At 47.2% G+C, this 27,830-nt stretch overlaps 1 protein-coding gene and 1 long non-coding RNA gene across 6 annotated transcripts; one reads left to right on the forward strand and one right to left on the reverse strand.

Moving 5' to 3' along the window:
• Positions 1-1,058: 1,058 nt before the first annotated feature.
• LOC139993984 (uncharacterized) lies at positions 1,059-16,814 on the reverse strand. 2 transcript variants are annotated; one of them, XR_011801507.1, is made up of 4 exons: positions 14,164-16,814; positions 11,569-11,968; positions 1,409-2,144; positions 1,059-1,305 (listed from the first exon to the last, which is right to left on the reverse strand). It is a non-coding gene; the product is annotated as an uncharacterized lncRNA (long non-coding RNA). The 2 variants fall into 2 exon arrangements; XR_011801506.1 differs by lacking the exon at positions 14,164-16,814 and having other exon boundaries at positions 11,569-13,784.
• LOC139993969 (uncharacterized) lies at positions 6,519-26,595 on the forward strand. 4 transcript variants are annotated; one of them, XM_072016190.1, is made up of 11 exons: positions 6,519-7,708; positions 7,782-7,879; positions 21,952-22,041; positions 23,555-23,731; positions 23,845-23,963; positions 24,131-24,467; positions 24,564-24,676; positions 24,937-25,072; positions 25,231-25,614; positions 25,722-25,811; positions 26,128-26,595. In XM_072016190.1, exons 1-11 carry the CDS (start codon positions 7,666-7,668, stop codon positions 26,491-26,493), a joined length of 1,953 nt encoding a protein of 650 aa, XP_071872291.1. In that variant the 5' UTR covers positions 6,519-7,665; the 3' UTR covers positions 26,494-26,595. The 4 variants fall into 4 exon arrangements, with proteins under 4 accessions (XP_071872291.1, XP_071872292.1, XP_071872293.1 ...); XM_072016191.1 differs by having other exon boundaries at positions 6,520-7,684; XM_072016192.1 differs by having other exon boundaries at positions 6,521-7,708; positions 7,786-7,879.
• Positions 26,596-27,830: the final 1,235 nt, after the last annotated feature.

A 27,830-nucleotide genomic window follows, 5' to 3' on the forward strand; every position in this document is an offset into this window, starting at 1 on the left:
CGGCGGTGGCGGTGGCGGCGGCGGTGGTGGCGGCGGCGGCGGCGGCGGCTTAGACCGACGGCGTGGTCGATGGCGATGGTCGCGTGCTGGTCGCGTGCCGGAGGCGGAGCCAAGCTTCGACTCTCTCGCGTGCCACCTCCACCCTAAAGTTCGCGGTCCCTGTTGCACCCTCCGACACCCTCCTGGAACAGCGGGGAGCTCTTCTACTCGACGCGACGCCCCTCGGTACTCTTTGGTTCCTCGCGTCTCCCCTTCTCTCCACCAGTTCCCGAATCTACAGTCGCTTCCTCGTCGGTTATTGATTCCCTCGGGTAGCTAGTCCCGAAAAGGGTGCTAAAATAGGATGAGGACGATTGAAAGAACGAAAGCGAGAAGATATAGAGAAATGAAATTCGATGATAAATACAATATACCAAAGTTGGCGCGTTTTAAAAGGAAAACGAATGATCGCTCTTTTGCTCCCTCTCCTTTTTTCTTCTACATTTTCTTCTTAGCCTTCTTCATCGTTTTATCTCTTTTATCCTTGTCTTGTTTCATTGTTCTCTGCTTCCTCATTTTCTTCTTACACACCTTCTCTTTATTATTATTATTATTACTATTACGATACCGAAATCGAAATTTCTCCAAATTTTCCAGTCAATGTGTAGCTTATGTAATAGTTGTGAATACACGTTTGCTATGAAGCAAATATTGAAGCAACGAGTGATCAACGGTTTTCCAAAGCTAATGACCGTGGAGACTCGTTCAATGATAATGCATAGGAGATTAATTTATTGTTAAAATACAATATCGAGTGGTCGCAGTGACGAAAGATGCTCTCAAGTATTCGTATCGATGGTCGTGCGATGAATCTGCTATCGTTGTTGATTAAGATTCGTCGAAAGAGAAAAGGAAAGAGCTATTATGTAAGTGACCCGTAGCGATCACTATGCCGAAAGCATACACGATTTTGTCTCGCTGTGTGATCGGTGCAAAAACAATGTGCAGCGACTAGGAAGACGAAGGACAGTTGGTAAAATTATCGAGAGAACGCAGGAAGACACAATTAAACGAAACTCTTAGAGACGTCGATTTATTAAATTTCGTTGATTTATCTGCGACATTATCCATCCTTCGAAGTAAGTTCTTGTTTGCACAAACTTGTCGTATTGAGAGCAGCGCTCTTGAATCTCGAAACTTTGCAAACTCCCCGTCTCTTCCTTTGGCTTCGCCAGTTGGTCCCCACCCGTTCTCCTCGGCCCCCTTAGTGTAACCACGGTTTCTTCTTCGTGTAAACTTACACATTGGTATAGGCGGTATCCACACCTAGATAGACAGACAGATAGACAGACAGATAGATAGATAGATAGATAAATAGGATAAATATTAGATAAGTAGTAAGTAGATAGGTAGGTAAGTAAGTAGATACAGTTTAAGCGACGTATTTGTATTCATCCGTGGATCCAGCTCGTTCGTTGCTCTTTTCGTTTCGTTTCTCATCGTTTCTGTTTTCATCGTTTCTGTTCCATACCACCGTTTCGTCTCGTTCGTTGCTGTCCGGAGTTGTAGTTCCGTGCGATTCACGGCATAACCTATTTTACTTTCGAAAACTCAACGGATCAATACCAACGGGAATGCGACGAAGACGAGCGAGCGGACGAAGAGAATTGCGCAAGAGGAGGAACAACGAATGCGAACGACATCGTTCTCGTCCGCGGCAATTTCTTCTATGATACGAACAATACTATTGTCTCTGTGGCTTTTAGGTACGGTCAAAGATCGATCGACTGATTATTTCGCGTGGAAGCGTGTACGGTCGAAAGGTTGCGTTGCGAAATCGATCGAGTGGAATCGATAAAGATCGAGTAGCCAAAGTCGCGAGGGTCAGCAACGGCAGGTAGCGCGAAAGCAGCCAAGTTGCGCCGGTACCATACGTGATATACAAATACCGGCAACCGAATCTTCGAAAAGAGTTTTGGGTTGCGGCACGAGACCGTCAGCTGGCGAGCAGAGCCGGTTCGTCCTTTTCTTTTTGTTTCTTTTCTCGTTCACGCGGCACCTCTCTTCTCCTCCTTTCAACATGCTTTTTTACGTGCCCTCTCTTCTCCTCTCCCCTCCTCCTCGCTCCTTTATTCGTTCGTTCGCTTTTCAACCGGTCCTCGATCCTGCGTATAAACATCTTTCGATTTTCTTTCATTTCCATCCTCCTTTCCTTCCGGACAAACGTTTGAAAATCTTGTTCCTTCGTCTTTACGATTAGAAATAAACGTTCTTTGGCAAGCAATCGCGATCCAGCCATGGAAACTTCGATAACGAGTTACCAAGACGATTTCGCGAATGATCGTTTTCTACGGCGTACGAGAGACAGGTTAGAACCGAATCGTATTTTAAAAAGGGGTCATGGGAATTTCAAAAACTGTAAGACAGAAAGTTGGTACGTATATACCCGGCTTCTTAATTGGCAGGTCTCTTTCTGTTTTTTAATACGACGAGTCCAACGAGAGATTTTTAAATGCTCGTGGCGTGGGTGAAATAGGGGGGGGGGGAAGGGAGGGTAACTGGATCGCGATGTCGCTGCGTTAACCGCGCTAATGTTTTTGCGGCGGATCACTCGACCGAAAAAAAGCTTTGTAGAGCGTCGATGCTACACGGTAACGATGCAAAATTTCTTTTACGAGATTAGACGACGCTCGATTTAACCGTACAGTTCGTTTCAGCGAACGCTTCGATGAAGCGCGTCAGCGTGTTGCGTCGCGACGAGCGTATAGTACGTACCAGTTTGCTCGATCGCGCAATCAAAACGTGAACGCGTCTGGGCTCTTGTTCGCGCGTTACTTTCCGAAAAATTCCGTGTTCCGACAAGGCCGGAATTTCGATTGCCGCGCCTCGAATCGCATGTATTATTCTTCTCTATTATTCTATTAAATATCTCGCTTTCGAATGCAATTTCGATCGGAATTAATTTGCTGATTGATAGACCGATTAATCTCTAGGAATTTTTGGAAATCTTTTACTTCCTCGAAAGGCTATTACTCTTTCCCAGCTTAATCACCTTATTAGATGCGCGTGCGTTTGACGTTAAATGTACATACGTTTAAATACGAAAGAGTAAAAAGAAGATGATGTATGGCATAGAAACTTGATATATCGATCGAGTTTTGAAAAACGGAAAGTTATCGCATAAAAGCCAAGGATCCTCTGCAAGCTTTTTCGCGTTCGAGATTTCATCGACAACGTTACTTTCTCGTATTTGTTATTTATCCAGAGGTCTGATTTTCTTTCGTAGCCTCTTAACGTCATGTTACCTTGATCGTTATCCTGGCTATTAGATAGACAGATCGTGCGCACAGTCAACAAGCTTTGTCGTCTGCACGCTGTTTGACGTTAACGGAATTTGTCCATCATTCTCATCGTGACTTTTACCTATACATAGGTAAAAACATCGGACCTCGTCACGAAAGACTCGCTCGCTTTTCCTTCTCCTCCTTATCGTACAGTCTTAATCGTTGCATCGAAAATTCTTTTGGGGGTCCGCGAAAGAACGCGTTCTTCTATACGCGTTCGCATATGATATTTATATTATCGTTTTCTAATTCCGTTGTTCGAACGGATCGCGAAATCGAGCCAACGATTATCATAGTTTACGTTTACGATTAAACGTAATACACATGGAACGTGCATTGCGTTACTTCGCTTCAAAATCGAATGTTTCGCAGATGCGTGTCGACTTAAGTGAGAAAAATAGCTGTCAGAAATGACGCTAGAGCGGAATGGAGGGAAAGGCGAGACGGGGGCAGCGGTCGGTCAGAGTGACGAAGAGCGAGGGCTATGGAGCCGAGTATTGCGAGTAGTCGGAGAATATGCGTTAGGAAGAAGGAAGGGATGCGAGCGACTGAAAGAGGAAAGACACGGAAGGTGGACACGATAGAAGGTAGGTCTGGGTTCGAGGGACAGAGGTACGCAGCGTGGAATACCAAGTACGACAAACGAAGACTGATCTACAGGAGGAAGGAGTTGGATGGTCGTATACTCGCCACTCTTTTCTTTAAATCACGTTTATCAGAGACGGATGGCGAACAGCAGCGCGATGCAGTATCGAAGGAGGTGCGGCCGAAGGAGAAGAAAAAGGAACCAGCCGGTAAAGCATGGGCGGGTCGGCGGGGCGGGGGGAGGGCGGGGGGTTGGAGGAAAGAGAGAAAGAGGCTGAATGAGAAAGAGAGTGAGAGAGAGAGAGTCGGGGATGAAAGGATGGGTGAGAAGCGTGGAGAGGGGAGTAAGTTGGAGGGAAAGAGGGTAGCGAGCGAGCGAGTTGATAAGTTGTCGAGTAGCGGAGCGCGGAGGCGCGAGTCGCGAGGTGCGATGCGCGAGGCAAGAGGCAAGAGGCACGAGGAGGACGAGTATGAGAACGTAGAAGAAGGGAAAGAAGGGAGAGGAAGCGGAGAAACACGCGGATATTGATTCCCGTGGGATATGCGCGCGCTCGACGAGACTCGGAAATCTAAACGTATGTACGATGCTTCGGCGGACATACAGAAAAGTATACGCGTCGCGCGGCATGCGCATCTATATCTGGACTCATCCGGAGGAAAGGAAAATAGAGGAGCGGCAGGGGTGTAGACGGGGGGGATTCGGGCGGGACGCGGTGCGGTAGGCACTGGAGTAGGGAATCTAAAACAAATCGCTTTTGAAGAAAATGAGAGGAGCAAGTATGTATGTAGCAACGAACGAATGGGTGGTAGGCCGAAGCGGAACGGCCTAGGATGAAAGTTGCATCTTAGCGAGGAAAGATGTAGCCCGTACCTCGTTCCGTGTAAATTGACCTCGCGAATCGAACGTTCTTGCGTTTCGTCTACCTTATCTTTAACAATCCAGATATATTTCGGCTTTTATCGTGCGATCCTTTTTGTACCAGCAAATTGCTTAGAAACGAATACACGTTGCGAATAGAATAAAGGGGAAATTGCCTCAGGGTCGATAGAAATGGTTGGATGAAACGAAGGAAACGAGAGGATATGAATGGAGCGCAACCCTGAGAGTCGTTTCGATTATAGAGTATTCGTGGCACGATGTCAAGCTCGTTGCTTGAATAACACCACAGCTCGAGAACTATAGATAAGGATGGTAATCGGAGCGTGATAGCAGACACGCGCACGTATACGACGCTACGTATGTAAGTATTACTCGAGCGAAGGAGAAATTGAGCGCGTTTTAAGACCCGAAGTCTTGAGAAAGATGGGAAGAACAAATGAATAATAGGGCCGACGAAAGAAAAGACGAAAACCGGATTTCAACGATCGATCGTTTTGTCGTTGGAATCGCAATCGCGATATACATATATATATACGCGCAACATCGATACGTAAGTAGGTAGTTTAACGATAATAAAGCAAATCGACCGATTTGTAGATCAACGTCCCTAACATTGATGTCTCGCTCGAAAAATTTCGAGAGATTTGCCAGGTTTCCTCTCTGTTGAAACAGCCCTTTTTTACGGACGCGTAACAACATCCATTTGATCCACGCTACGGTAGGAGAATCATGGAGATGGTTAGATTCGCACCGATACTGGTGTTACTACTACAAACTATATAGCATGTACCAACTCGGTCATCACCATTCCGAAATCACTACCACTATCTGCCACTGCTTACCATTACCTACCACTACCTTCCTCCACTACCTACCACCACCGACCGCTACTTACCACTACCGTTACCACAGCTGACGCCACCTCCGAGACCTACGGGCGACTTTCATGAATGAAACCCACGTGCGATCCACGTGACCGTTCGTGTCGAACCCGTAATTTCTAGTTCTCGACCCTGACCGATTTTTCCGCAAAATTTACGATGATGTTAATCATCGCGTATCGATAATCGACCACCACGTTTTCCGTCGTCGTAATTGCCTCTTTGTTTGCCACCGATTCCCTTCGTCGTTACTAATCAAGTTCGTAAAACTTTCGATAATAGGATGCTGGATCCAGAGGGAAAAAAAAGCTGAGTTTGAAATTTTAAACTACGTTTATCTGGTAATCGAACGACCTACGAAAGATAACATCCACCAGAGAACCATTTTTAAGACGTACAGCAATCGCATACAGAATCTACGTTCTGCGAAAAAATGTTAGCTGAAAGGCAATATGCTTTTTCCTTTCTTTTTTTTTTTTTTTTTTTTAATAATTCGTATTATTATCCGTGCAGTACCTATGAAACGTTTTGGCAAATAAGTAAATAGGTATATAGTCAAACAAGGGAATGAGAAAAGGTTAATAATGAGAGAGAGAGAGAGAGAGAAAGAGAATTCAACTATTACCACTACCAATGTCATCGTTACCTCCACTACTGTTATATCTCCACCCCCTACCTCGATGGTATTACATCCACCACCACTGACAGTATTTTGAACATTGGCGGCGGCGACGGTGGTGGTGGTGGTTGCAGCGGGTACGACGACGGCGGCGATAGCGGCGGTGGCGGCGGCAGTGGCACCACCATCACCACCACCACCACCACCAACATCACGGCCGTTCTCGTTGCTTTCGCTCTCAGCGTCGACGTTGCTGTTGCCGTTGTCAGTACCGGTGCGCAGTCGGTGGTCGCGGTTGGTGTTAGATGGTTAAAAGGAAATAGATTCGAAAACGGAGCAACGTAAACGGTAAACGCGGTTCATCCACGTGCTCCGGCTTTACAGCCGGCAGTGGCGAGCCGGTATTCCGGCGCTTACGATCTCGATTTCCGTGAGATATCTGGTTAATCGGCAGACTAACCGAAGGAACAGGCGACATAAATGGTGACGTAAACGCGAAAATAACAAAGTATCGCAAGGTACGTAGGATTCGAAGTTGATCGATTTCGCAAGTTGAACGTCGACACGTTAAACATATTTGTTGCGTGTGTCGCATGGTCGACGTATCGAATGCTACGTACAGAAGGTTCGTGGAAAACAGACGTTAGACTCGAGAACCTAGAACGGGATTAAAGACAATACGAGAAGGAAGAGGAAAGAAAAGTACGAGATAAACGAGAGGAGAGGAAGAGAACGATACAGAGGCGAGGTCGATCATCGAGAAATTGAAAAGAAATCGATTTTTCGAAACATTTTTGAATAATCGTTGCACGGTCCTGCCAACGATAAAGCGTATTCGATTCAAGTTAGAACAGCGAAGAAAGAGGGTTTAGTTGGATACGATCGCGTTATGCTCTTTCGCGATTTAATCGACCCAGTCAAAGAATCGAGCGACCGATCTCGAACGAATGTTTTCCCAATGGAAAATCGCGGTGTCTGAAAAGGTGCAGTTCCGTTATCTCGTCGGGATATTCGTGGAAGATGTGTACACGCAAGAAATATCGTTGAAAGCCGATCCTTCGTTTTTCGACTAACTTACGATCGAAGTGGTATCACGCGCACACGCGTACACGCAGCTACGCACGGCCGCGTGATTAATCGATCGATCGAATCGATTCGGCTCGCGATCAGTGATCCCGTAAGAGATACGATTCGCGCCTCGCTCCTCCGTTCGAACGATATTAAGAAACACGAAGATTCGTATGTCGTCGGTTAACGCAGGTTGCGGCAGTTACGCGAACGAGAAACAAGAAACGAAAATAACGAAAGAGCGACGGAGAAGCGGGTGAAGAGGGTGGCGAACAGGAAGGTGACGACCACGGCAAAAGCCGCGGGACGATGAGCGACGGCATAGTCGGTGCAATCGCGATCAGTCTGTTTGGTACTGGCTCACCGCGAAATTTCTTTCCGTATTGTTCGGCGAACGATTTTCACTTACAGAAGCCTCGTTCCAGGCAGCGAGAAGAAACGTCGGGACAGCATGGATGCCGGTTACACGATACTTGGCAACGATGTCGATGTCTGCAGAATGTTCGACCAGTTCTCTTACAAGGTTAGTATTCTTTTTCTCATCGAGATAATTCTATCATGTTTTATATCTTATATCATAGAATGAAAATGTATATGTTGCAAATCATACGTATTTTCTCGTATATCGTACGATGTACGTATGTAGATACTTATATGACGTTTAGCGTATCGTGTATTTTGTTTTATCTCGTCTCGTCCCGTCTCGTTCCGTTCCGTTCCGTTCCGTTCCGTTCCGTTCCGTTTCGTCCCGTCTCGTCCCGTCCCGTTTCGTCTCGTCTCGTCTCGTCTCGTCCCGTCCCATCCCGTCCCGTTCCGTCCCGTCTCATCTCGTCTCCTCTCGTTTCGTCTCGTCTCGTCTCGTCCCGTCCCGTCCCGTCCAGTCCCGTCCCGTCCCGTTTCTTCTCTCCTGTCATTTTCACAGGATATCATCCTATTTTGTCTGCACAAAAGAGTTCATAACCGTTTGATATACTTTCGTTCCCTTCATTTTTCGTTTTTCGTTCATTTGACTTTCGCGTTCGCAAATGTTTATCGCGATTTGTTAGCGTTTGAAACTATAACAATGAAAGCAACGAAAGAGGAGGTTGAGGTCGACGAAACGATGTCTTCTTAATACGACGAAACAATGCCTCCTCGAGCTGAACGTCTTATACGCGAAGAGTTGACGCGGTCGAAGACTCAAGCATCCCTTTCTTTTCCGTCACCATGGCCAATTTACACGTTTATCTCCAATTGCTTTCTCAACTCTATTTTCCGGTTGTAGTCGTTTACCGTCTTTTTTCCGACATCTTCTTCCGATTTCTGGATCGTGTTTTCTTTCCGTTTTCCTCGTTTCGAGGATAAAGAGTGAAAAATGCCTCGACACTGAATCGTATAACGGCATAGATCTTGCTACATCGCGTTGCGCTACCTTTATTTCTGCATCGGATGGTATACCGTCTTTGACCGTTTCAGCTTTTCATTTGGTCCTGCTCGTGGTTGAAACAAAATGAAAGGCGAACCTACACTACGAGGGAGCTGGTATCCATAAAAGAATGAATAAACGTAGATTGGAACAGCATAAAAAAAGGGTGTAGGTCTGTGTACTCTCGAAGCAAACGTACAGGCTAGGTGCTGCATTTCTACCACATTTACATATACCTATCGCGTTGAAGCAAAAATTGAAATCCTGCTGATCGCGAGCGCGCAAAGTAAATTCGTTCTAACGAACGTCGGTAATCGAATTTACTTATCGCGACTCGTTTGATTAAGAGTTTGCTGCTGTTACTGCCGCTCGATGAAAATAAAATACATTTGCCTCGTCTTCTATCCTTCGATTTCTTCGCGATCTCTATCCTCTGTCTTCCGTCAGGCTTCTTTCTTGCTCGTTCCTAACGCACGCATGCATGCACGCACACATACATACACGCGAGCGCGCGTCCTTTGCCCGTATACTTGTGTCTCGCTTATTTACAACCATTCGTACGAAATGTTCAAAACGATTTGAGCAACGACCGTACAAGCTAATTTCGTAGCCGAACCGAGGAATTAATCGTGGTAGAAAAGTGACCGCTACTGGTAAACTTGCTTTCTCTTTCGCTCGTAGACAAGTTGTTTCATAGAGAAAGTGTGTCGCACACGATGCTTTGCAAAACAGACGCGACCGATAAGCATCGATACCTCGATATTAGCAACGGTAACGACGACGGCAACAACATCACGAGCGATTATAGAAACCGAGAAATCGTACGAAACGCTTGGTATACTCGTTAGGAAGTTCCGTTGCTTTCCGTTGTCGATCGCCCGTTGTCTAGAGACAAACTGATCGCGGATGAGCGTAAGCTTCCGACCCGGAAGCCATACATACTCGTCGAACATACGACGAAAGGAGGAAAATTTGATTGGATTGGATTGGGCAGATATTTCGGTATTACATCGACCGATCAAGGTTTCCCGAAACAGGATGGGTTGGAAGGAGTATAATGGATGACGAGTTAGATGGGTCGGAGAATGCCACGAGTGTTTTAGCGGTAGACCGCATCGGGTAACCGGACGCAGACAGTCGGCCAGCCGGACGGTCGGACAACAGGCCGGCCAGCGGGGTTAGTCGCTTGCAGAGCCACTGACAAAATCATGAGCCACTTGTTGATCGGCCAATGACCATTCGGCCACCTCGATACTACTCGAACGTCGTTCAACGAAACGGTTGCTATTACGATATTCCAGCGAGGCTCTGTGCAGCCAATTCTCCGATTTAACAAGAAAAATAGCGAAACTATAGTTAGGAAAAACTGAAAGGGTGACGAAGATGGTGGGTGATATCGAAGGTATGAAAAGGAGAAAGAAAAGAGGAAACGTCGTGGATAAAATAAGAAGGATAATCGAAGGAGATTTGGAAATTGCAAACACAACGAATTCTACGTATTCGAATAAAGTGGAACCGGTGACTCGCTATTGTACGAGTACGTTGTATCTACAAGAGTTTATCGCGAAAAGGCAAACAAGTTGAAAATCACAGATCGGATATATATTATCGCTGTCCGTATTATAGGCAGCTGGTGCATTTACCTACGCGCAAGTCGGTACACGCGTCGGAAGTGATACGGATGATACGGATGATACCTAGGTGAGAAAATATTTGAAAGAGCATCGGATCGGAAAGGTAAAACAGGTTATTAGCTTTTTATCCAGTCCCGGATTGTTTCTCGACGATTTCGGTTTCGCTTCCAACCATCGTCTCTATGCCGTTGCTTCGTTCTGGTCTTTCCTTCTGCCCTTTTCATCACCGCACACTGGCAACCGTATCCCTTATTCTTCGGCCCCCGACCCTATCTTACCCTACCTTACCTTGATTCACCCTGGTTCACCCTGCGCTTCACCCTACTCTTTTCTCCGTTGCCGAGCTCGCGAGCCAGCGAACCCGCGAGCCTTCCTCTTCCCCACCTTCGCCTAGCCTATTCCGCGTTACCCATCTCCTGTACCCGTACCCTCTCCCTAGTCTCAGCCTAGCCACCCACAAACCTCCCCCAGGCTGCCGCTCGCGACCCCCCAGCCACCTCGAGCCGTGTTTCCCCGTGCTCCCCTGTGCCTCCCCCGTTCTTCCCCGTGCTTGCTTTCCTCCTGTTTCTCTTTCGCCTCTTTCTCTCTCTCGTTAAATCAATAAGCCATTCGGTCTGCTGCCACACTAGCGACGGGGCACTTTGCCCGATTTTGTTTCCGATCGGATTCCCTTTTCTGCCTAATCTCTGGACGAAACGCCGAACGACAGAGAGAAATCTTTCGCTCTGTTTTTCGTAAACGCGGCGACGCGAGGAACAAAGAACGGTCAAGGCGAAGACGTTACGGGGGCAACGTTCGCGACGATGGGATAGCGAGACAGCGCGCCGCGGTCGCGTCGCAGCGCCGAGACGGCGATGACGAAAAAATAGAGCAACGAGGTACACTTATACGGCCTATGCCTATAGAAACCATTGGGATCTTAAGAAAAAGAGGAACAGAAGGAAAGAAAGAAATAAAGAAAGAAAGGAGGAAAGAAAGGAGGAAAGAAAGAAAGAAAGGGAGAGAGAAGTAACTAACGGTAGGTAGCAAGTTGGTAAAGCAAGCGAATAAAGCGTAACGGAGAACCGAGTTCGTTCGTATTCGAAAGTTTCAGAGCAAACTCGGCAGCGAGGCAGTCGAATACAATGGCCAGGCAGAAGTTTCCGCGAAACTAAACAAGTTTATTTAACTTACCTCGGCACACCGGTTCCCATCCCCATTCTCCCTCGACTCTTCTAGAGTCGCATCTCTGCGTGGAATCTGCCCTGCGAACTCCTTTCTCCGAACCCTTCCACCTCCCATCAAATAGGCTTCTTCTTCGCCTACTCGACCATCTTTCTCCTCTTCTCTACTCTCTTTTATCTTCTCTCTCTCTTTCCATCTCATCTCATCTCATCTCATTTTGTCTCGTCTCGTCTCGTCTCGTCCCATCTCGTCTCCTCTCATCTCGTTTTATCTTATCTCGTCTCATCTCATCCCATCTCGGCTCATCTCATCTCATCTCATCTCATCTTACCCCAATTCCTCTCTACCATTCTCCTTCTCCTCGCGCTTCTTCGCTTATCCTACTTGCATGGACTGCTCGCCTCTGTACCTGCAATAACGGCAAGTTTTCCGAAAGTTTCCGACAGATTAACGACTATTGGAATTGTTCGAGTTATGGAAGAGAGAAGCGCAGCAGCAGTGGCAGCAGCGGCAGCAGCGCTAGAGGCAGCAGCAACAGCAGCCGTGGTAGCGAAAAAGGGATTACGAAGGCGAAACGACACGATCTCAGCGTCCGAATACCGATCGATAAATTTCAATCGATCGTTCGATATTGCTCGATCGATGATGCAAGAACAAAGCAGTGCTAGTTTACGTCTACGTAGCGGAGAAACACGATCTACGTACGATATATCCACATATATTTTACGTAGTATGATATTCGAGAAAGTTTCATCCGATGTTCGAAAAATAAACGCCGTCGATTATTTTAGTTCGATATCGACATCGTTTTATCGTTACCGTTGGGGTATATCACCGGTCGTAACTACGCATCGACCAACGAACGATTTAAAAGCAAGAAGAAATATAGTACTATATTTTAGCGATGTTCGTACGCTCGTACTTTCGTTAGTTAAATCGACGAAAGCGATACCGTTCGAAATACCGTTTGAAAACAGGAAAGGTAAGAAAGGGAAAAGTAAAGAAAGTATAGAAACGGAGGGGAGGAGGTTAAACAAGGAGAGAAAAATACAATAAAAGAGAGAGAAGAAAGCGGAGGATACCATTTGGAGGAAAATGAAAGAGATGGGATGTCGAGAGTGGAGTTTCTATATGTACGGCAAGTACATGCCGCGAAATGGGATACATATGTATATGTACGTGCTGTATATCTTCTTTATGGCAACCATTAACATATTTTTTGCTGTGCGTATTACCATACAATAGTGGCGCAAATATTACAACTTATGGTCGTAAATCAAAGCGGGGGAAGGGGTGGCCTGGAAGACGAAATACTGGGAAAGGAAGGGAAGAGAACGGAAATAGGAATGGGGAATAGGAACAAGAATGGGAACGGGAATGGAAGAGAGAAAAAAAAAAAAAAAGAGCGAGCGCCGGAGAAAGAGAGAAGGAGGGAAAGAGCGAAGGAGGAGGGGGGGGGGGGGAGAGTTAACGTTAGGTATAGCAGAAACCAGGCTGTCCCGGTAAAGCTTGGTAAAATAAGTCAATTCGTTCGTTTCCATCGTGGACAAGACATCGAGAGTCGAGAGTACGTTGGTAGTGATTGTACATACAAGGTCGTTGACACCAGGACTACATCGCCAAACGAATATCCGATAAACGAGGATATAATGTTTGCATAACGGTCAAAGTTACATCGCGTAGAAGCAAAGCAAACGTCAGGAATGTAAAGACTCGGTAAAGTGTTGATAGTCGACGTTTCGCAAAGTATGTATCTCTTTCCACGAGAATTATGAAACGCGCGAGTTACCGATCATCGGGAGAAAAGAGCACGTATTATCTCGCGTAGTCATAACCACGGCGAAACGTACGAACGAGGCACGTTTTTCCTCACGCTATCTTCCTTATTTTTCGTTTCGTTTCCGTTTGTTAACGATGAAAGGTGTATCGACGTTATTTCGTCTCTGGTATGGTCGGACTATGCTACGCGCATATTCTTCGTTCGTATTCTCCAGCGCATTAAAACGGAAACGTTGGAGAAATTTCAGATAATGTTCAATAGTAAATTAAGATATAATAACTTTCGTGAAAGTTGTACGCCGGCAAGGAGATGGAAAAGAAGAAAAAGGCGGTGGAGGTAGTGGGACGAGGGGGGTAGGGAACTCCATTAACTTTTATTTCTCCGGGAAAGTAACTTTACCCCCTCCTGTATTTCCCCTCCGTCCCCGCCTAAGACGACCACCCATCGCCTCCCTCGTCCTCCGTCTGTTCGTTCCACCATTCCTCTCATCCCTCTGCCGCTTCACCTCGTTCACATCCCATCGTCGTTTTGCGTTCGCTGCTGCCTCCTCCACCTTCTCCACCTCCACCTCCTACACCTCCACCACCGCCATCTCTTCCTCCTCCTCATTCTCCTGCCGGGTTTTCCTCCACCATCGTCGCTGCCACCACCACCCCCACCACCATCGCCACCACCACCACCACCACCACCGTCGTCGCCGCCACCACCACCGCCACCACCACCACTACCACCACCACTACCACCACTACTGCCGCCACCAGCACCACCATCTCCACCAGCAGCCCTTTCTCATCCATTTCAACCGCTCCTCCTGCCTCTCGAACCTTCGCCTTCGTCTCTTTCGGCAATTCGTCCCGCTTCTTCGAGAGGATTCCCCTCCGTTTCCTTGTCGTGGCTGGCCCCTCGGCTGCCGCGCGGTACCCGATCTCCTCGCCGAGCACCTCGCAATCCCCGCTCTCACACCGCCGCCGGTACACCTCTTGGTACTCTTCGGTGCCTCGGTGCACCGATGAAACTTTGTAAAGCGACTTAGTCAAACTTTAATAAATTCCTTCGTAGAGTTTCAAAGCGGTTCTACGCGGGATTGCAAATGATTACGTTTACTCGCGCGCGCGCAGCCCGAATCTTGGCTAGGCTTTTAGTCTCTCTCTCTCTCTCTCTCTCTCTCTCTCTCTCTCTCTCTCTTTCTCTCGCCCCTATTTCTGCCCGCTCCGTCGTACTTTATCTTTCGCAGATCGAGCACAATCGAAAAAGAATTTTATTTACGTCCGTAAGAGATCGAAGCGAGATCGCTGGATACCAGTGGAAGTAGCGACGATGACGCGACGATGACGCGACGTACGGACGATCGAACGGACAATAGCCAGGCGAAAAAGACAAGCGTTCGAGCTTTCGAACGCGTTACGATGCGTCGTCGTGACTATCGTGACTGGATGGTCCGCTGGTGGTAGCGATGTTTTGAAACGCGAAAGAATCGGTCGTTTGGAAAAATCAGAAAGTACCAGTGTCTAGTTGGAAGAGACTGGAACAGTTCGACGCGATACGAAACGATCGGATCGAGTCGCGAATGCGCATTCCCATGGCAACGATCTCGATCAGATAGGAACTAGCAGAACAGAGAACGGAGAACGATCTAGATAATGTATTCGATACAGGTAATATATAGCGCTCCAGATACAATATTTATGTCTCGATGTATTTTGCTAGCAATCCATTATTCATTCCGTAGCGGTGAATAAGCATTTCAGAGTATCGTATCGTGTTTGTACCGACGACGTTCGGGGCTCTACGCGTTTTGCGTGCTTCTTACGTGGTACGAATGCGGGCTTTTCTCAAATCGCGATTTTCGAATCTGCGGCACAAATTTTCTATACGGCTGCCGACAGCGTCAAAACTAATCTCGTTACACGTTTCGTTCGACTTTGCGCGTTTAACGCTTTTCGCCTCTTCCGGTCGAAAACGGGACGCGAAAGATCATCGGGACATGAAAATTTTGTACCCGATTGGCGCTCGATCCGTTGCGATTCGGACCGAAGAATAGGTCATCAAAGTCACAACGTGTGCATCGTTAAGAGTGTGCGCGCGCATAATGGTGGAGGGGATGTAGATAGATAAGTAGAAGGGGGGAGAGAAAAAGGAGAAAGAGGAGAGAAAGATGTAGAAAAGCAGAGAGAAAAGCTAAGAACCGTCCGATCCACAGGGTAGACAAGATTCACACTTGTTGCTCCCTTCTTGGCTGTGTACAGTGAAAAGCCCGTTTATCCGAAGAATTTCCTGCGGTCAAAAGGTCACGTGGTTATGGTGCACGATCTCCTCTTCCCTCACCATTATTCGTTTCTTCTTTCGCACGCTTCTCTCTTTCTTTCTTCTCCCTTTATCCGTTTTTTCGTTCCGCATTTCCCTCGCTTATCACTTTCCCTGCGCCGTCATCGTCGTTGCTTCTTCTCCTCAGTTGTCGTTCCCTCTATTTTCCCTCGAATAAAATTTGTCCATTGGATCTATTCGTTCTATTTCCGCATGGAATATTCAAACGGAGAACAGCCGAGCACGTCGAAAGGGGAAAGAGAAAAAAAAGAGCGAAAAAAGAATTAGAAGGTAGGAACTCGGGAGAAACAGATCGCGGGAACAGAGAAACGTTCGCTTACCGTGACTGGTAATAAGAGATCTACGCGAGATAAGCGGACGCTCGCGTAATAAGTAAAACCGGTTTAAGAGACCGTCGACGATAATACGAATCGACGTATACACGGGACAAAGATGAAACGCATTTGCGAGTTGCGAGTTGCAAGTTGCGAGTTGCGCGATTCACCTCGACGCGTTGTGGTGGAACTAAAAGGGTTGGAGGTGGTACTGCGCGAAGCGGAGGGGCCGGGATACAGGGGTACGTGGTGCGCGAGACAGGGTGCAGCGCAAGGAGCACGAGGTACGGGGCACGGGACGCGGGACACGTAGCACGGGGCACGGGGCACGGGGTACGGGGCAACGGAGTACCGAGCGGCGCGTGGAACGAGTAGGGAAACGGGAAAGTGCAAACATATGGTAAAAAAAGAAGAGAAACACGTTGAACGACGAAAAGAGAAAATCACCACACAGCGCGATAAGCCTGGGGCGATTATCAGCTGTGCAAACGTTCGCTCAAAGGAATTTGTAAAATCAACATTTGTCCAAGATGTTGAAGAACATGTTTAATGAATCTCCAAAGCAGCGAGAGCATCGTAGATACTTAATAATGTCTGGCAATTGATTTTTGTACTTGATTACGCTGTTCGATATGATCGACATTGGAAACAACGATTTCCGACAACGGCAGCACGCTGTCTCGTTTTTTTGGAACGAAATGGCGCGGCGCGGCGCAGCGGCGGTAGACCGTCCCGCGAGAGAATATCGATTCGGCTGCCGGCGACGGAGCGTGCGGTTTCTTCGTAAAACTCTTTTAGCCGGTTGCCTCTAGATTTTCCTTCTTTCGACGAAAATTAAAAACCTGACGCTTTAACAGCGTTCTTCCCCCTCCCCCCCCATTTCTTTTCTATTTTGGTTCCTATACTGTTGATTACGCGAGTATAACAAAGATTCGCACAGTTCGCTGTGTCTCGCCTCGTAAATCGAAAATATTGACACAGCTACGCAACCTGGATAATCGTAAGAAACATGGAGTAACATGGGCGATTAGTTTTGACGACTAAGACTACAAGATCGATCGCGAGGAATTTGCGGTTAAAATCGTAGTTGTCACGGCCGTGTTTCGAACCCGTAACAAACCTCGTTCGAGTAAATGTTTCGAGTAGATTGTCGCTTCTCGCGAACGAATACAAATACGCGGGTATATACGTTAATGCGATTGGAATGCCACTGAAATTAAAGCTACCTTTCACGGGAATGTAATGACTCTTTATAAACTCCGACGTAACCCCTGTTTCCTCGGGCCACGCGGCACACTTGGTTGCCATCACACACAGTCGTGTCCTACTTTCTTGAAATATTCGAGTAACCGAGTATCAGTAGATAACGCGTGTTTAACGCGCGTTTAAGCCGTCACGCTGTTACGTCGTCCAATACCGATTCTACTTGCTCTTAGTTGCTTCTTAATTACGTTGTTATCGGTTGTATCGAATCGCGGAAGAGTAGCTTTTAGCAGCTGGTGTTCGAGTCGCGGTTTTCTATTCTCGAGCCGGGACAGGATTAAATCGAAACCGAACGCGGCATTGATCAATCTCGATACCGTTGCTTGCTTTTCGCTGTTGGATAGAATTTTTTAGCGAGAGGACGTAGGAACAGAAAGTCGAGGATATATCGTTTGGAGAATATTTGAGAATATAGAGTAAGTAAAATTACTGTACGATTCCTTTGATCGTTTGGTTGGAAGAAAAGAAGGGAAACATTGATGCTCCTGCCGCACGCGCACGGTTCCTTTCGTCATCGTTTGACCGCGTGCGCGTCATACGTCGCGAGTCCTCTTTTCTCTATTCGTTGCGCCACCGGCCTCTTTCAATCCTGCACACCATTTCCCTCCGCTCCCTCCGTTCGACAGAAACCCCACTCCTACCTTCTGCTGGCCCCTCTCCATATTTCGAACCGACGACCCCTTTCTTCCACGGTGTAGCGATCACAGCTTGTTAACTGGGCCACAAACCACGAATGTTATTCGTCGCGTGATTCAACGTGATTCTGAAATAAAATCCTACATCGAATTAGAAACACAACAGCAGAAAGATGTTTAACTAGTAACCGTTTAGAGATCTGGTTAAGCGCGTGATTTAAACCGTTCGAATATATATATATATACATACATGTACATATATTTCGATCACAGAATGTCAAACGATTCGTTCTCATTGGAGAAGAAGGGCCTCCTTGTTCATCGTCGTTGTTGATCCAATCGAGTCGAATCGCATCCCGGTACATATACGATTATCGTACGATGATGCGTTGTATCTCACGGGACGCTCCGAGAACACGTTCATTTCCAATTATTAAAACGTCGCTAAACGTATAAAAAGTGTGCGACGAACAGAACGCGTGTTAAAAGTTAGAGAAGATCGACGAACGGGATCGAAAAATAGGCATCTAGGAAAGAGCGAACAAATTGCTTCTTCGAGATTCGCATCGTCGTTGGATACATTTATGAAAATCTTCGTTTATACCGTTTAACGATTTTCTCGTACGTTGAATCATCGTTATTCGTCTTGTAAAAATGTTCGCAATTGGGTGGTCGTGTATCGTGCGATGTCGTATCGTCTCGTGTCGTGTCGTGCCGTTGCATTGTATCCTTTAGCAATATACGAGCAGGGGGCGCGCGAGTCCGCTCCCCTGTCGAAAGATCTATCCCCACTATCGAAGCGTGCCACAAAATGAACCTCCCTTCAATCATTCCCGCGCCGGCCGCCGCGAGGAGCGCGCGTCGTTTTGCCACGCTGTCACTAGTTACGCCACGAGTCGAATATTTTGTGTATGTTGCGCAGCGATCTGTATTTTGGTTACGTGTTATGTTTCGGTAAAGTCATCGTGTACATGTTTCTCTATATCGATGTAACGTAACAGAGAACACGCGTGATGATGTGAAAACGTGTTGCTTGTCAAGTGTCGACGTGTGCATCGAAACGGTCTTGTGACGAAGAATCGTCGAATTAAATCCTTTCGTTTCTATCTTTTCGTTCCAGTCGCACGTTTTGTTTCCCTTTTTTTTTTTTTTTTTTTTTTTTTAACAAATCTTTCTCACTTCCGAACGAAATCACTCTTACAGAAAAGGGGCTGTGTTTTAAAAGAGAAGAATTCATCGTGATAACGTTAACGTGGTTAACCGGCGGTGGCACGCTCTGCACGTTACACGTGCATTCGATAACCTGGATCTCGTCCCGACGACGAGTCGGTCCGTCTCATCGGTAAGTCATCGATCTCAATATTGGTAACCGGTATGTTACCTTTCTTGCGTACGGAAATTCTTGAATTTCGTCGCCGAACCGTGGAATTGGAATCAAATTTGTACATCGTCGAGCTAGGATTTCTTATTTTTGGAAACTATCGTATTTGCTTTCGAAATACGTACTATGTTCGAGGTAAACTCGGAACGCCATCTGTCGAGCGATGGTTCAACTTTATGAGTGACGCCGATTCTAATATTTAGAGAATTAACACCGATCGTGGGATTTTCAAGTTATTTCACAGTCGTCCGATTCATCGACGAGAAAGCACGCTTCGCGCATTATAGCCATTCGTTTATCGGTGAAATTCTATTTTCAACGATAATAAAATTATATCACGTTCGTTTGCGTTTCGCCTGTATCTATTCTAAGCCATAGAGATTCAAATATAACCAAAATAATTTATAATCATAGGAAAATGTACTATTTTCTCCGGTTTGTTGAAGTAGGGGAGTGGGGATGTTTAACGACGTTATTCAGGAGAAATTAGAAGAAACGAGGAGGTACGGATTACAAATGGTTGTAATGTTGAGTATGAGGAGGGCAAATGGCGGGAGTGAGGAGGGGGATTGGAACGGGGAACAGGTTTAACATCGGTTATATACGCCGAGTAAGAGACTCGTTCGTGTACGTACGTCTATTGGATCTCTTGCTTTCGCTTTGCTCTTCCGTTTTCTTACTTTAGATAACTCCCCTCCCTCTCCCCATTCCCTTCTTCGCGTCCTTTTTCTTCTCCAGGTATTAGCTATTCTCCGCGTTGTTATTTGTAAAAAAGCTTTCGAATTCGATCAGGTGGAAAATCGAAATATTACTCCAGGCAGAAAGGATCGAAAATTCGATACGTCGTTTGATTTTTTTCTCTAACGATAAAATAACGAACGAAACAAGGAAACCAACGACGGTCGTTAATCGGACTAGTATCGTTTGTCGAAATCGACAGATTCGCGAGAGTGTTTTCACTTCGGCCTGATCTAACTTTCTTGTTCGTGTCTCTTACGTTACCGTCTTCCTATCTATCTACCTACCAATCAACCAACCAACCAACCAGCCTACCTACCTACCTACCTACCTACCTACCTACCAACCTACCTACCTACCTACCTACCTGCTTGTCTGCCTCCTTGCTTACCTACCTACCTACCTACCTACCTACCTACCTGCTCGCTTTCTTGCTTGCCTCCTTGCCTGCCAGGCTGCCTGCCTGCCTGCTGTTACTTCTACTGGAAAAAGTAACGTATCGTGCACCTTACCTTCTTCTTTCTCTTTCTACCATCGGCTGTCTTTCATTATCGCTTCTCGCTGTCTACCTTCTTCGTTAACGTTATCAACCCTCGAACGATATTGTAATTTCAGTAGATGTCACTCGTTCGTTTCGATAATCGTCGTTGGATCGAATCGATGCAGAAGCAACGTCTTCCCTCGATCGACGCGGTTCGCTCTGTTTCGAATGTTCGTTTACCGGCCGCAGTTGCCGATTTCGTATAGAATTTGTCTGGAATTTTGGTCACAATATTAAATCGAATTACGATCGAGTTTCGTTTCTTCTTTGGGATATAAAACGCGTTACGATGCCATCTGGTCGACTCGTTCGAACGAAAATCGTGGCACGACCCTCCCACGAGAACATAGGCCGTAAGAATCGAAAGTCGTCTTCCAGATGGCGAGGAAAGATGGTGTAAAGAACGAAGAATAGGGAAGGTGGCGATCGTTTAACATTTTGTCGAATCGTTTAAAAAACCTAAGCAAGGGAAGATGTAAAGGAAAAGAAAGAAAAGTGGGAAAAGTTAGATCGAGGATAGAGCGTGGCGAAGGAAAAGAGATTTCGGATAGAGTAAAGTGGAAATAGATGCACGGGTCGATGACCGTGTTGAAACGCGAATAACGCTGTCCCCTAAGAGCGAGCAGGTGGAGGAGACGATGGTGACGATGATAATGACGAGTGTAAGCAGGGGCGGAAGAATCGTAGCGTTACGTCGCACGTTTCTCCGATAGGAATTTGACTTTGGGTCCTAAAACTTAGGTTATGTTTATAGCGGATGCGTATTCGAACGAACGAAACGCCTCGGAGGTTTCGATGTGTGCGATCGTAAAAATCTGTATAGGTAGACGTTTGATCGCTTGGACACAGAGAGTCGGTCGAAACGTTGGTTCGTTCGAACACGCATTCGCAGCCGTAGAAAAAATTCCCGTGCAGCGTAAATATCAATTCGCTCGATGTTTACGATTTGATGGAACGTAACGTTTCCGTCGCGTGTAATCCAACGAATTGGAGAGGAGTGGAAGCGACCGTTGGGAACACGGAAGCACAAAGATTTCGTGTGCTTTTACTCGTGGTGCGAAACATCGAACGAATGCAATCGACGAAGCTCTACGCTCGTCGAGGCCATTGACCGATAGAAGGGAGGACGGAAGGAAGGAAGGAAGGACGCGCGTGTCCCGTCGCGGAAAGGATACCGAGACGGGGTTGACAAATTGCGGATATTTCGCGAGAATCTCCTCACGGATTGATCGTAGAAATAGAATCGCGGTCTCTACCGATCGTTAATCTGGTTACGAGCGTGAAAAAAAAACAGTAACGTAAGAGACAAGTTGTAAGAAACGTTATCGGCCGAACGGAAAACTTTCTTAAACGACTCGACGAACGAATTGCACGTTGGTGGACGCAAATCGATACAAATATTTCGTCTGTTTCAGAGAAACGAGAGTCTGGATTTTTCGTTGAACGTTCCGCAGCATCATCACTCGACGTCCTACCACCACAATAGCTACGCCATGGCTGATCAAGTAAGTTCGATCGTATTCCGTTTCGATTCTACGGCGTTGTATTTATGGCGGGATTCGACGCGTTTCTTCTCCGCTTTGATAAAGTAGACAGTCACGGTGTCTATGGTGGAACGAAGCTAGACTGAACCGTGGACAGAGACGGAAAGTCGCGAGAGAACCTCTCGACGAGAAGAGCGTTCGTTGGATATTTTAACCGCGAAAATTGTTGGGATTAATAAGCCGTTGGAAATTGGGCAACGAAATTTGACTGTCGGGAAGAAGACTCGTACCCTGATCGGATATCTGGCCGTGGTTACGTGGTGGACGATCGAGGGTATGGGTGCCAGTGCAGGTGCAAACGGGTGGGGGCGGAGACGCGTGGGAGTGGAGGGCTCGAGTTGCGACCGCGAGCCGCGGGCCGCGGACCATGGGCCACGGGCCACAGGCACCAGCCGTCTTCGTATATACATACACGGGGAACGAAGGGAGCGAATGAGAATAGGAGCGCGCGGTCCAAGGGGGTAGGAAAGATGGAACGACTATCTTGGTTAGGCCGGATAGGCAGAGGACGCGAAGCTGGCGGTGGCGGCGGCGGTGGCGGCAGCGGCGACGGGGTTGGGAATGGGAACGGGAACAGGCATGGGTACGGGCACGGTTACTGGGTAGGGTACGGGGGCAGGAGCGTGGAACGGGTGGGAAGGGTATAGGGCGGGAGGAGAATAGAGAAGAGAAGAGGAGAGGAGAGACAGAGGAAGAGGGGGAGGAGGAGGGTGTAGAGAGAAAGAAAAGTTTGGAACCGGTGCGCGGTGGAGGAAGAAGATGGATAGACGCGCGTAGTCGATTCGGAGATGGAAAGGGAGGAGGATGAGAAGGAGGAGGCCGTGGAAGCGGAGGAGGAGGAGGAGGAGGAGGTGGTGGTGCGCGAGAGTAGGAGTAGAAGTAGAAGGTGTAGGAGTAGTTGAAATAGGACGGGTACGGGTACGGGTACGGGTACGCGTACACACGGGCGGCGTCGGGACGTTACGGGGCGAAGCGCGGTGAAAAGGGACAGGGGAGAGAAGAGAGAGGCGAGAGCGAAACGATAGAGTAAGAGAAACATCGCGAGGTAAGGGGTAACGCTCGCGATGGGCACGGCGAGGGAAGAGAGGCAGAGGTGTACTCGATCAATAGGCAAGTACGTTCCTTCAAAGGAAAATTCCTGATGCTATTAAATCCAATTTAAAAACTTTTATTCCCCGTGTCCCGACGCGCTCTACACGGCAAATGTATTTTCCTCCGTTCCCCGCACCGAAACGCTAATAAATCGCTGAAAGGATTTCAAACGATACGACGACGATGCTCTCTCTCTCTCTCTCAATCTCTCTCTTCTATAAGTCTCTCTGCCGTGCGTATTTCGTTGATGGAACGACTATGCGGAAGCCCGATTAAACAGGAGCAACAGCCATGCGGTCGCGCGATGTCCTACGTTGCGAATCGACGACCGTACTCCTCGAATCACCGATTAAAACGTCCAATTTGTTCCTCTCCTTCGTAGACGTTTCACACTCCCAGTTTCGGTGATGAAGATTTCGACATCCCGGCTATCCATTCGCACTCGCATCAGCAGCATCAACAGCAGCAGCCGCCGCAGCAACAGCAGCAACATCAGTCTCAACAGCAGCAGCCTCAGGCTCAATCTCAGCACGATCCGATGCACGGTTACCAAACGCAGGTAAGTCTCGTCCAAGACGAGAGAAAAGTTTCGGAGGGGATCAAAATGTACGCGCGCCTTCCGCTTTTACGGATTCGTTCGAATGATCAGCACCGTTCGAATGGCTTTCGCAGATGATGCAAACCGGCAGCGTGCAACAATCTGCCGATGGGTTGAATCTCGATCCGGGTGGATATCAACAATCCCTTTATCTGCAGCAGGATCACTCGATGCAGCAGCCGATGAGCGTTAGGTGAGTCGAAGTCGTAATCGGATCCGCGTGCGATGTAGATAACGGATGAGATAACCTTGCCACTGAAGCAGAACCGGCGCGCGATCGCCAATTCCGTTCTTCGATCCGCAAGAAACGATCCTCCTTAACTATCTACAAACATCTTTTTCTTCGATGTTTTCTGGTAGCTCGACGTATAGTAACTCGCAGGGTTCGTATGCGAGCATGAATTCTCCGCGGCAACAACATGGAAATCAGCAAATAATGTTGCTTCAACAGCAGCAACAGCAACAGCAACAGGCACAGATGCAGCAACATATGCAGTACATGCATACTCAACAGCAGCAGCAGCAGCAGCAACAACAACAACAGCAGCAGCAGCAACAGCAATTGCAGCAACAAATACAATATAGGAGTCCAACGGGTGGTAGTCCATCCGCGATACAATCGAGCACGATCCCCGAGGCAAACAACAATACTACCACCAGCGAAGATAGCGACGACAGTACACCTCATTCCGGAATGGTGAGTTTAAGTCGATCGATTGGCACGCATCTCGAATCTGACCGATCATGTATAAACAACGAACGAATCTGGCACGATTCGCGGTCGTTTGTCCAGATTACCGGCATTAAACGACCCTCACCGGAACCGACCGACGTTGCAGCAAAAAATCAAAGGAAACCAAAATCGCAGAAAAAGAAGAAGAAAAGAGATCCCAACGAACCGCAAAAGTGAGCATTCTTTTTACTTTACTTTCTTTCTTTCTTTTTGTCTTTTCTTCCGCCGACTCGTGTCCCGAGCTCTTTGGCGTAGTAGCGCGCGTGCGCTATAATAGATCCCGAAAGTAGCCAGATCGAATCGGATCTAGTTTCGGGAAACGAGAAACACCGCGATAAAGAACGTTCGAAAGATCGATTAGATCGCTCTTCGTCGAAAATTTGCGCGCTCTCTTCGCCTTCGTCGTATTAGACCAGTGCTATCTACTTTACAGGCCCGTTTCGGCGTACGCACTGTTCTTCAGAGATACCCAAGCTGCGATAAAAGGACAAAATCCAAATGCGAGCTTCGGCGAAGTCTCCAAGATCGTCGCTTCGATGTGGGATGCGTTGGAGACCGAGCATAAGAACGTGAGTACTCGCAAAACATAACACTCTTGCTTCTTCTTTCTGCTGCTTCGATTCCTCGCCCTCGTGAAATTCGTTCGAGAAAAGCGAGCGTGAATTACGTTAGAGAAATTTCGGTTTCGTCTCGACCGCTGTATACGAAGAAATTTATATTTATGTAGGTTTACAAGAAGAAGACTGAAGCAGCGAAAAAGGAATATCTGCAGGCACTCGCGGCGTACAGAGCGTCTCTGGTTAGCAAGGGTGCGGCCGAAAACGAACAACAACATCCTCAGCAGCAACCGCAACAGCAGCCATCGCCACAACAGCAACAAGTTCAATATACGGCGTATGGTAGTTACGCCGGGAACGGAACACCGGGAAACGTCTCGTATCAGGTGTATAGTCCGCAGCCTCAACCTTCTTCGCCTCAGCAACAACATCCGCATCCTCATCCGCATCAACAGCTTCAACATCATCAGCAACCTGCGCAACAAATGCAAATAAAAAAATCTCCTCACCATTTAACCATGCCAGGAAACTCGCAGCAGCAACAAACGCAACAAGTAATCATCTTTCTTCGTCCGTTTGTCACCTCTTTCTATTTTGCATCGTCGCGTTACGCGTCTCAAAACCTGGTTACCATTCTCTTCTTCGTGTACTTTTCTTTCAGACTATGATGACTACATCGATGGCGCCAACGCATATTTCGCAACAGCAACCATCGCAACAGCAGCAGCATATGCAGCAACAGTACATGCAGGTCAGCAACGATGCGAACTCATTTTCTTTTTTTCGCATCCTCTTTTCTCTTCAACGATCATTTCTTCCTCCGTTTATACTTTCGTCTCCCACAATTTCATAGTATTCATCCTTTTTACGACTTCTAATTCATTCCATTCGAATATGCTTAACGCCGGTAAAAAAAAAAAAAAACCGTGACAAGCAGAAAGAAAATAGCAACGATATTTCATACTGCGAATGCTGCCAGTTGTCAGCAACAGCGCCAGGCAGCAGCAAGTACGGAGTATGTTACCACGAAACAAATTGAACGGTAGAACACGTGTACGTTTTCGCAGATGCCGCAACAGCAAGTGCAACAAGTACCGCAACAATCGCAGCAACATCATCAGCAACAGCAGCAACCGTCGCAACAGCAACAGCAGCAGCAGCAAATGATACATTCGAACCCAACAAAGAGCGATTCTTTGTCGAGTTCACCGTCGGCGGTGAACTCTGTAACTCAGGCTGCCAACATGGCTGGTCAAAGAGCGACGTCGAACGCTTGTATACGTCACGGATGCCCGAATCCCGCCGTTGCAAACAGCGAATGGGAGGACGAGTATTGCAGCAACGAATGCGTGGTCAGCCATTGCAGAGACGTATTCACCACGTGGGTATCATCGAACCAAAATCCACAACAGAATTTCTCGACCGTAAAATAAGGACGACGGGCAGAGCTGGGTGAAACGCAGCGATCGTTTAAAATGTTTCCTACCGTTTGTTGTAGTCGCGGAACACGAATATACCTGATGTTCAAAGCGTGATCCGATTCGATATCTTTTGTACATATGTCCATCACACAGATAGTCGCACGCACGCGCGCGCGCACACACGCACCGACATACACAACATACGAACACACACACACGCATGCATACACACACAGTGCGCAGGCACACACATATATACACAAGGTTTCGCGTTAAATCAAAAGACGAACGACCGAAGGATAAAAACCGCGCTAAGCGAATCGCTACACAGATCTCTAAGTTTCGTTTGAAAGACTGCGTGCGTCGCAGCACGATGCCCGTCAACGCGGATATATATCGCCGTTTCACTTTTCCACTGACTAGGTTTTTCACGCGAGGACGAGCAACGTAGCTGCGTAATCGCGAAAGAGTATTAGTATCGCCAAAGTATAGCAGCTGAAAAGATCATCGGGTTCGAGGGAATCGATCTCGTTATTGCGCGTTTACCGATCGCGCGAAACGTTCACGCGCCGCATACACAGTATCGAAAACGAAATGTAACGATGAATCGCGCGCGACCGTAAACCAAGTTGCATTCCTTGAACGTCTAGTTAGGGACCGTTTAACGATAGATAACAGTAATTTCGTAGAGATATATTCACAAACGTTAGGATACGTCTATTCCATACTGAATTCGCATAGGTGCACCAGGCCGTGTCGAAGTGGTAGTTAAGGAACAACGTAAAAAAGCAAAAGTATTTGCCTGCTGATCGAACTGCGTCGATAACTCGTTTATAATTAACAATCGATGTGAGAACGCGAATGACGAGCGCGAAAAGTAAGACACGGCGAAGAATAGGAGAAGAGCGAGAAAGGACTGGCGATTGGTAGCCATCACGAATGAGTGACGCAACTTATTTTTGTATAATTTTACAAAGAAAGAAAAAGTCGCGGAGAAGAGATTCGTGCAGATGCTAGGGAAGACGTGATCGTTACGTGACACGATATGCTTCGTCAAATTAATTCACACATCCGATTCGATTGTTTTGTTCGTTTCTGCACGCGTTCGTTGCGTATCGTATCGTATCGTATCGTTTCGTTTCATTGAATCGATATCGATATCGATATCGATATTGGCATTACGTTCTCAACTGGTATACGTTCGAATTTGTGGATACGATCGAAGCAAACGAGTCGATGTTATTTATTTCGAAACATGATATAGTCTGTATTGACGCGAGTCTTTAGCCGTTCACGATCGCCGAGCAAAGAGTAACTTAATAACGATGGAAAATAAAGGTAACTTAACG

Source organism: Bombus fervidus, chromosome 14, assembly GCF_041682495.2.
Source record: "Bombus fervidus isolate BK054 chromosome 14, iyBomFerv1, whole genome shotgun sequence".
In the NCBI taxonomy this organism is placed as follows: domain Eukaryota; kingdom Metazoa; phylum Arthropoda; class Insecta; order Hymenoptera; family Apidae; genus Bombus; species Bombus fervidus.

Bases quoted from the DNA above. Each gene is read 5' to 3' on its own strand.
- LOC139993969 (XM_072016190.1), top strand. From the start codon at position 7,666: ATGAGCGACGGCATAGTCGGTGCAATCGCGATCAGTCTGTTTG. The intron at 24,677-24,936 runs GTGAGCATTCTT...TCTACTTTACAG, and splicing joins GATCCCAACGAACCGCAAAA to GCCCGTTTCGGCGTACGCAC. The intron at 25,073-25,230 runs GTGAGTACTCGC...ATATTTATGTAG, and splicing joins TGGAGACCGAGCATAAGAAC to GTTTACAAGAAGAAGACTGA.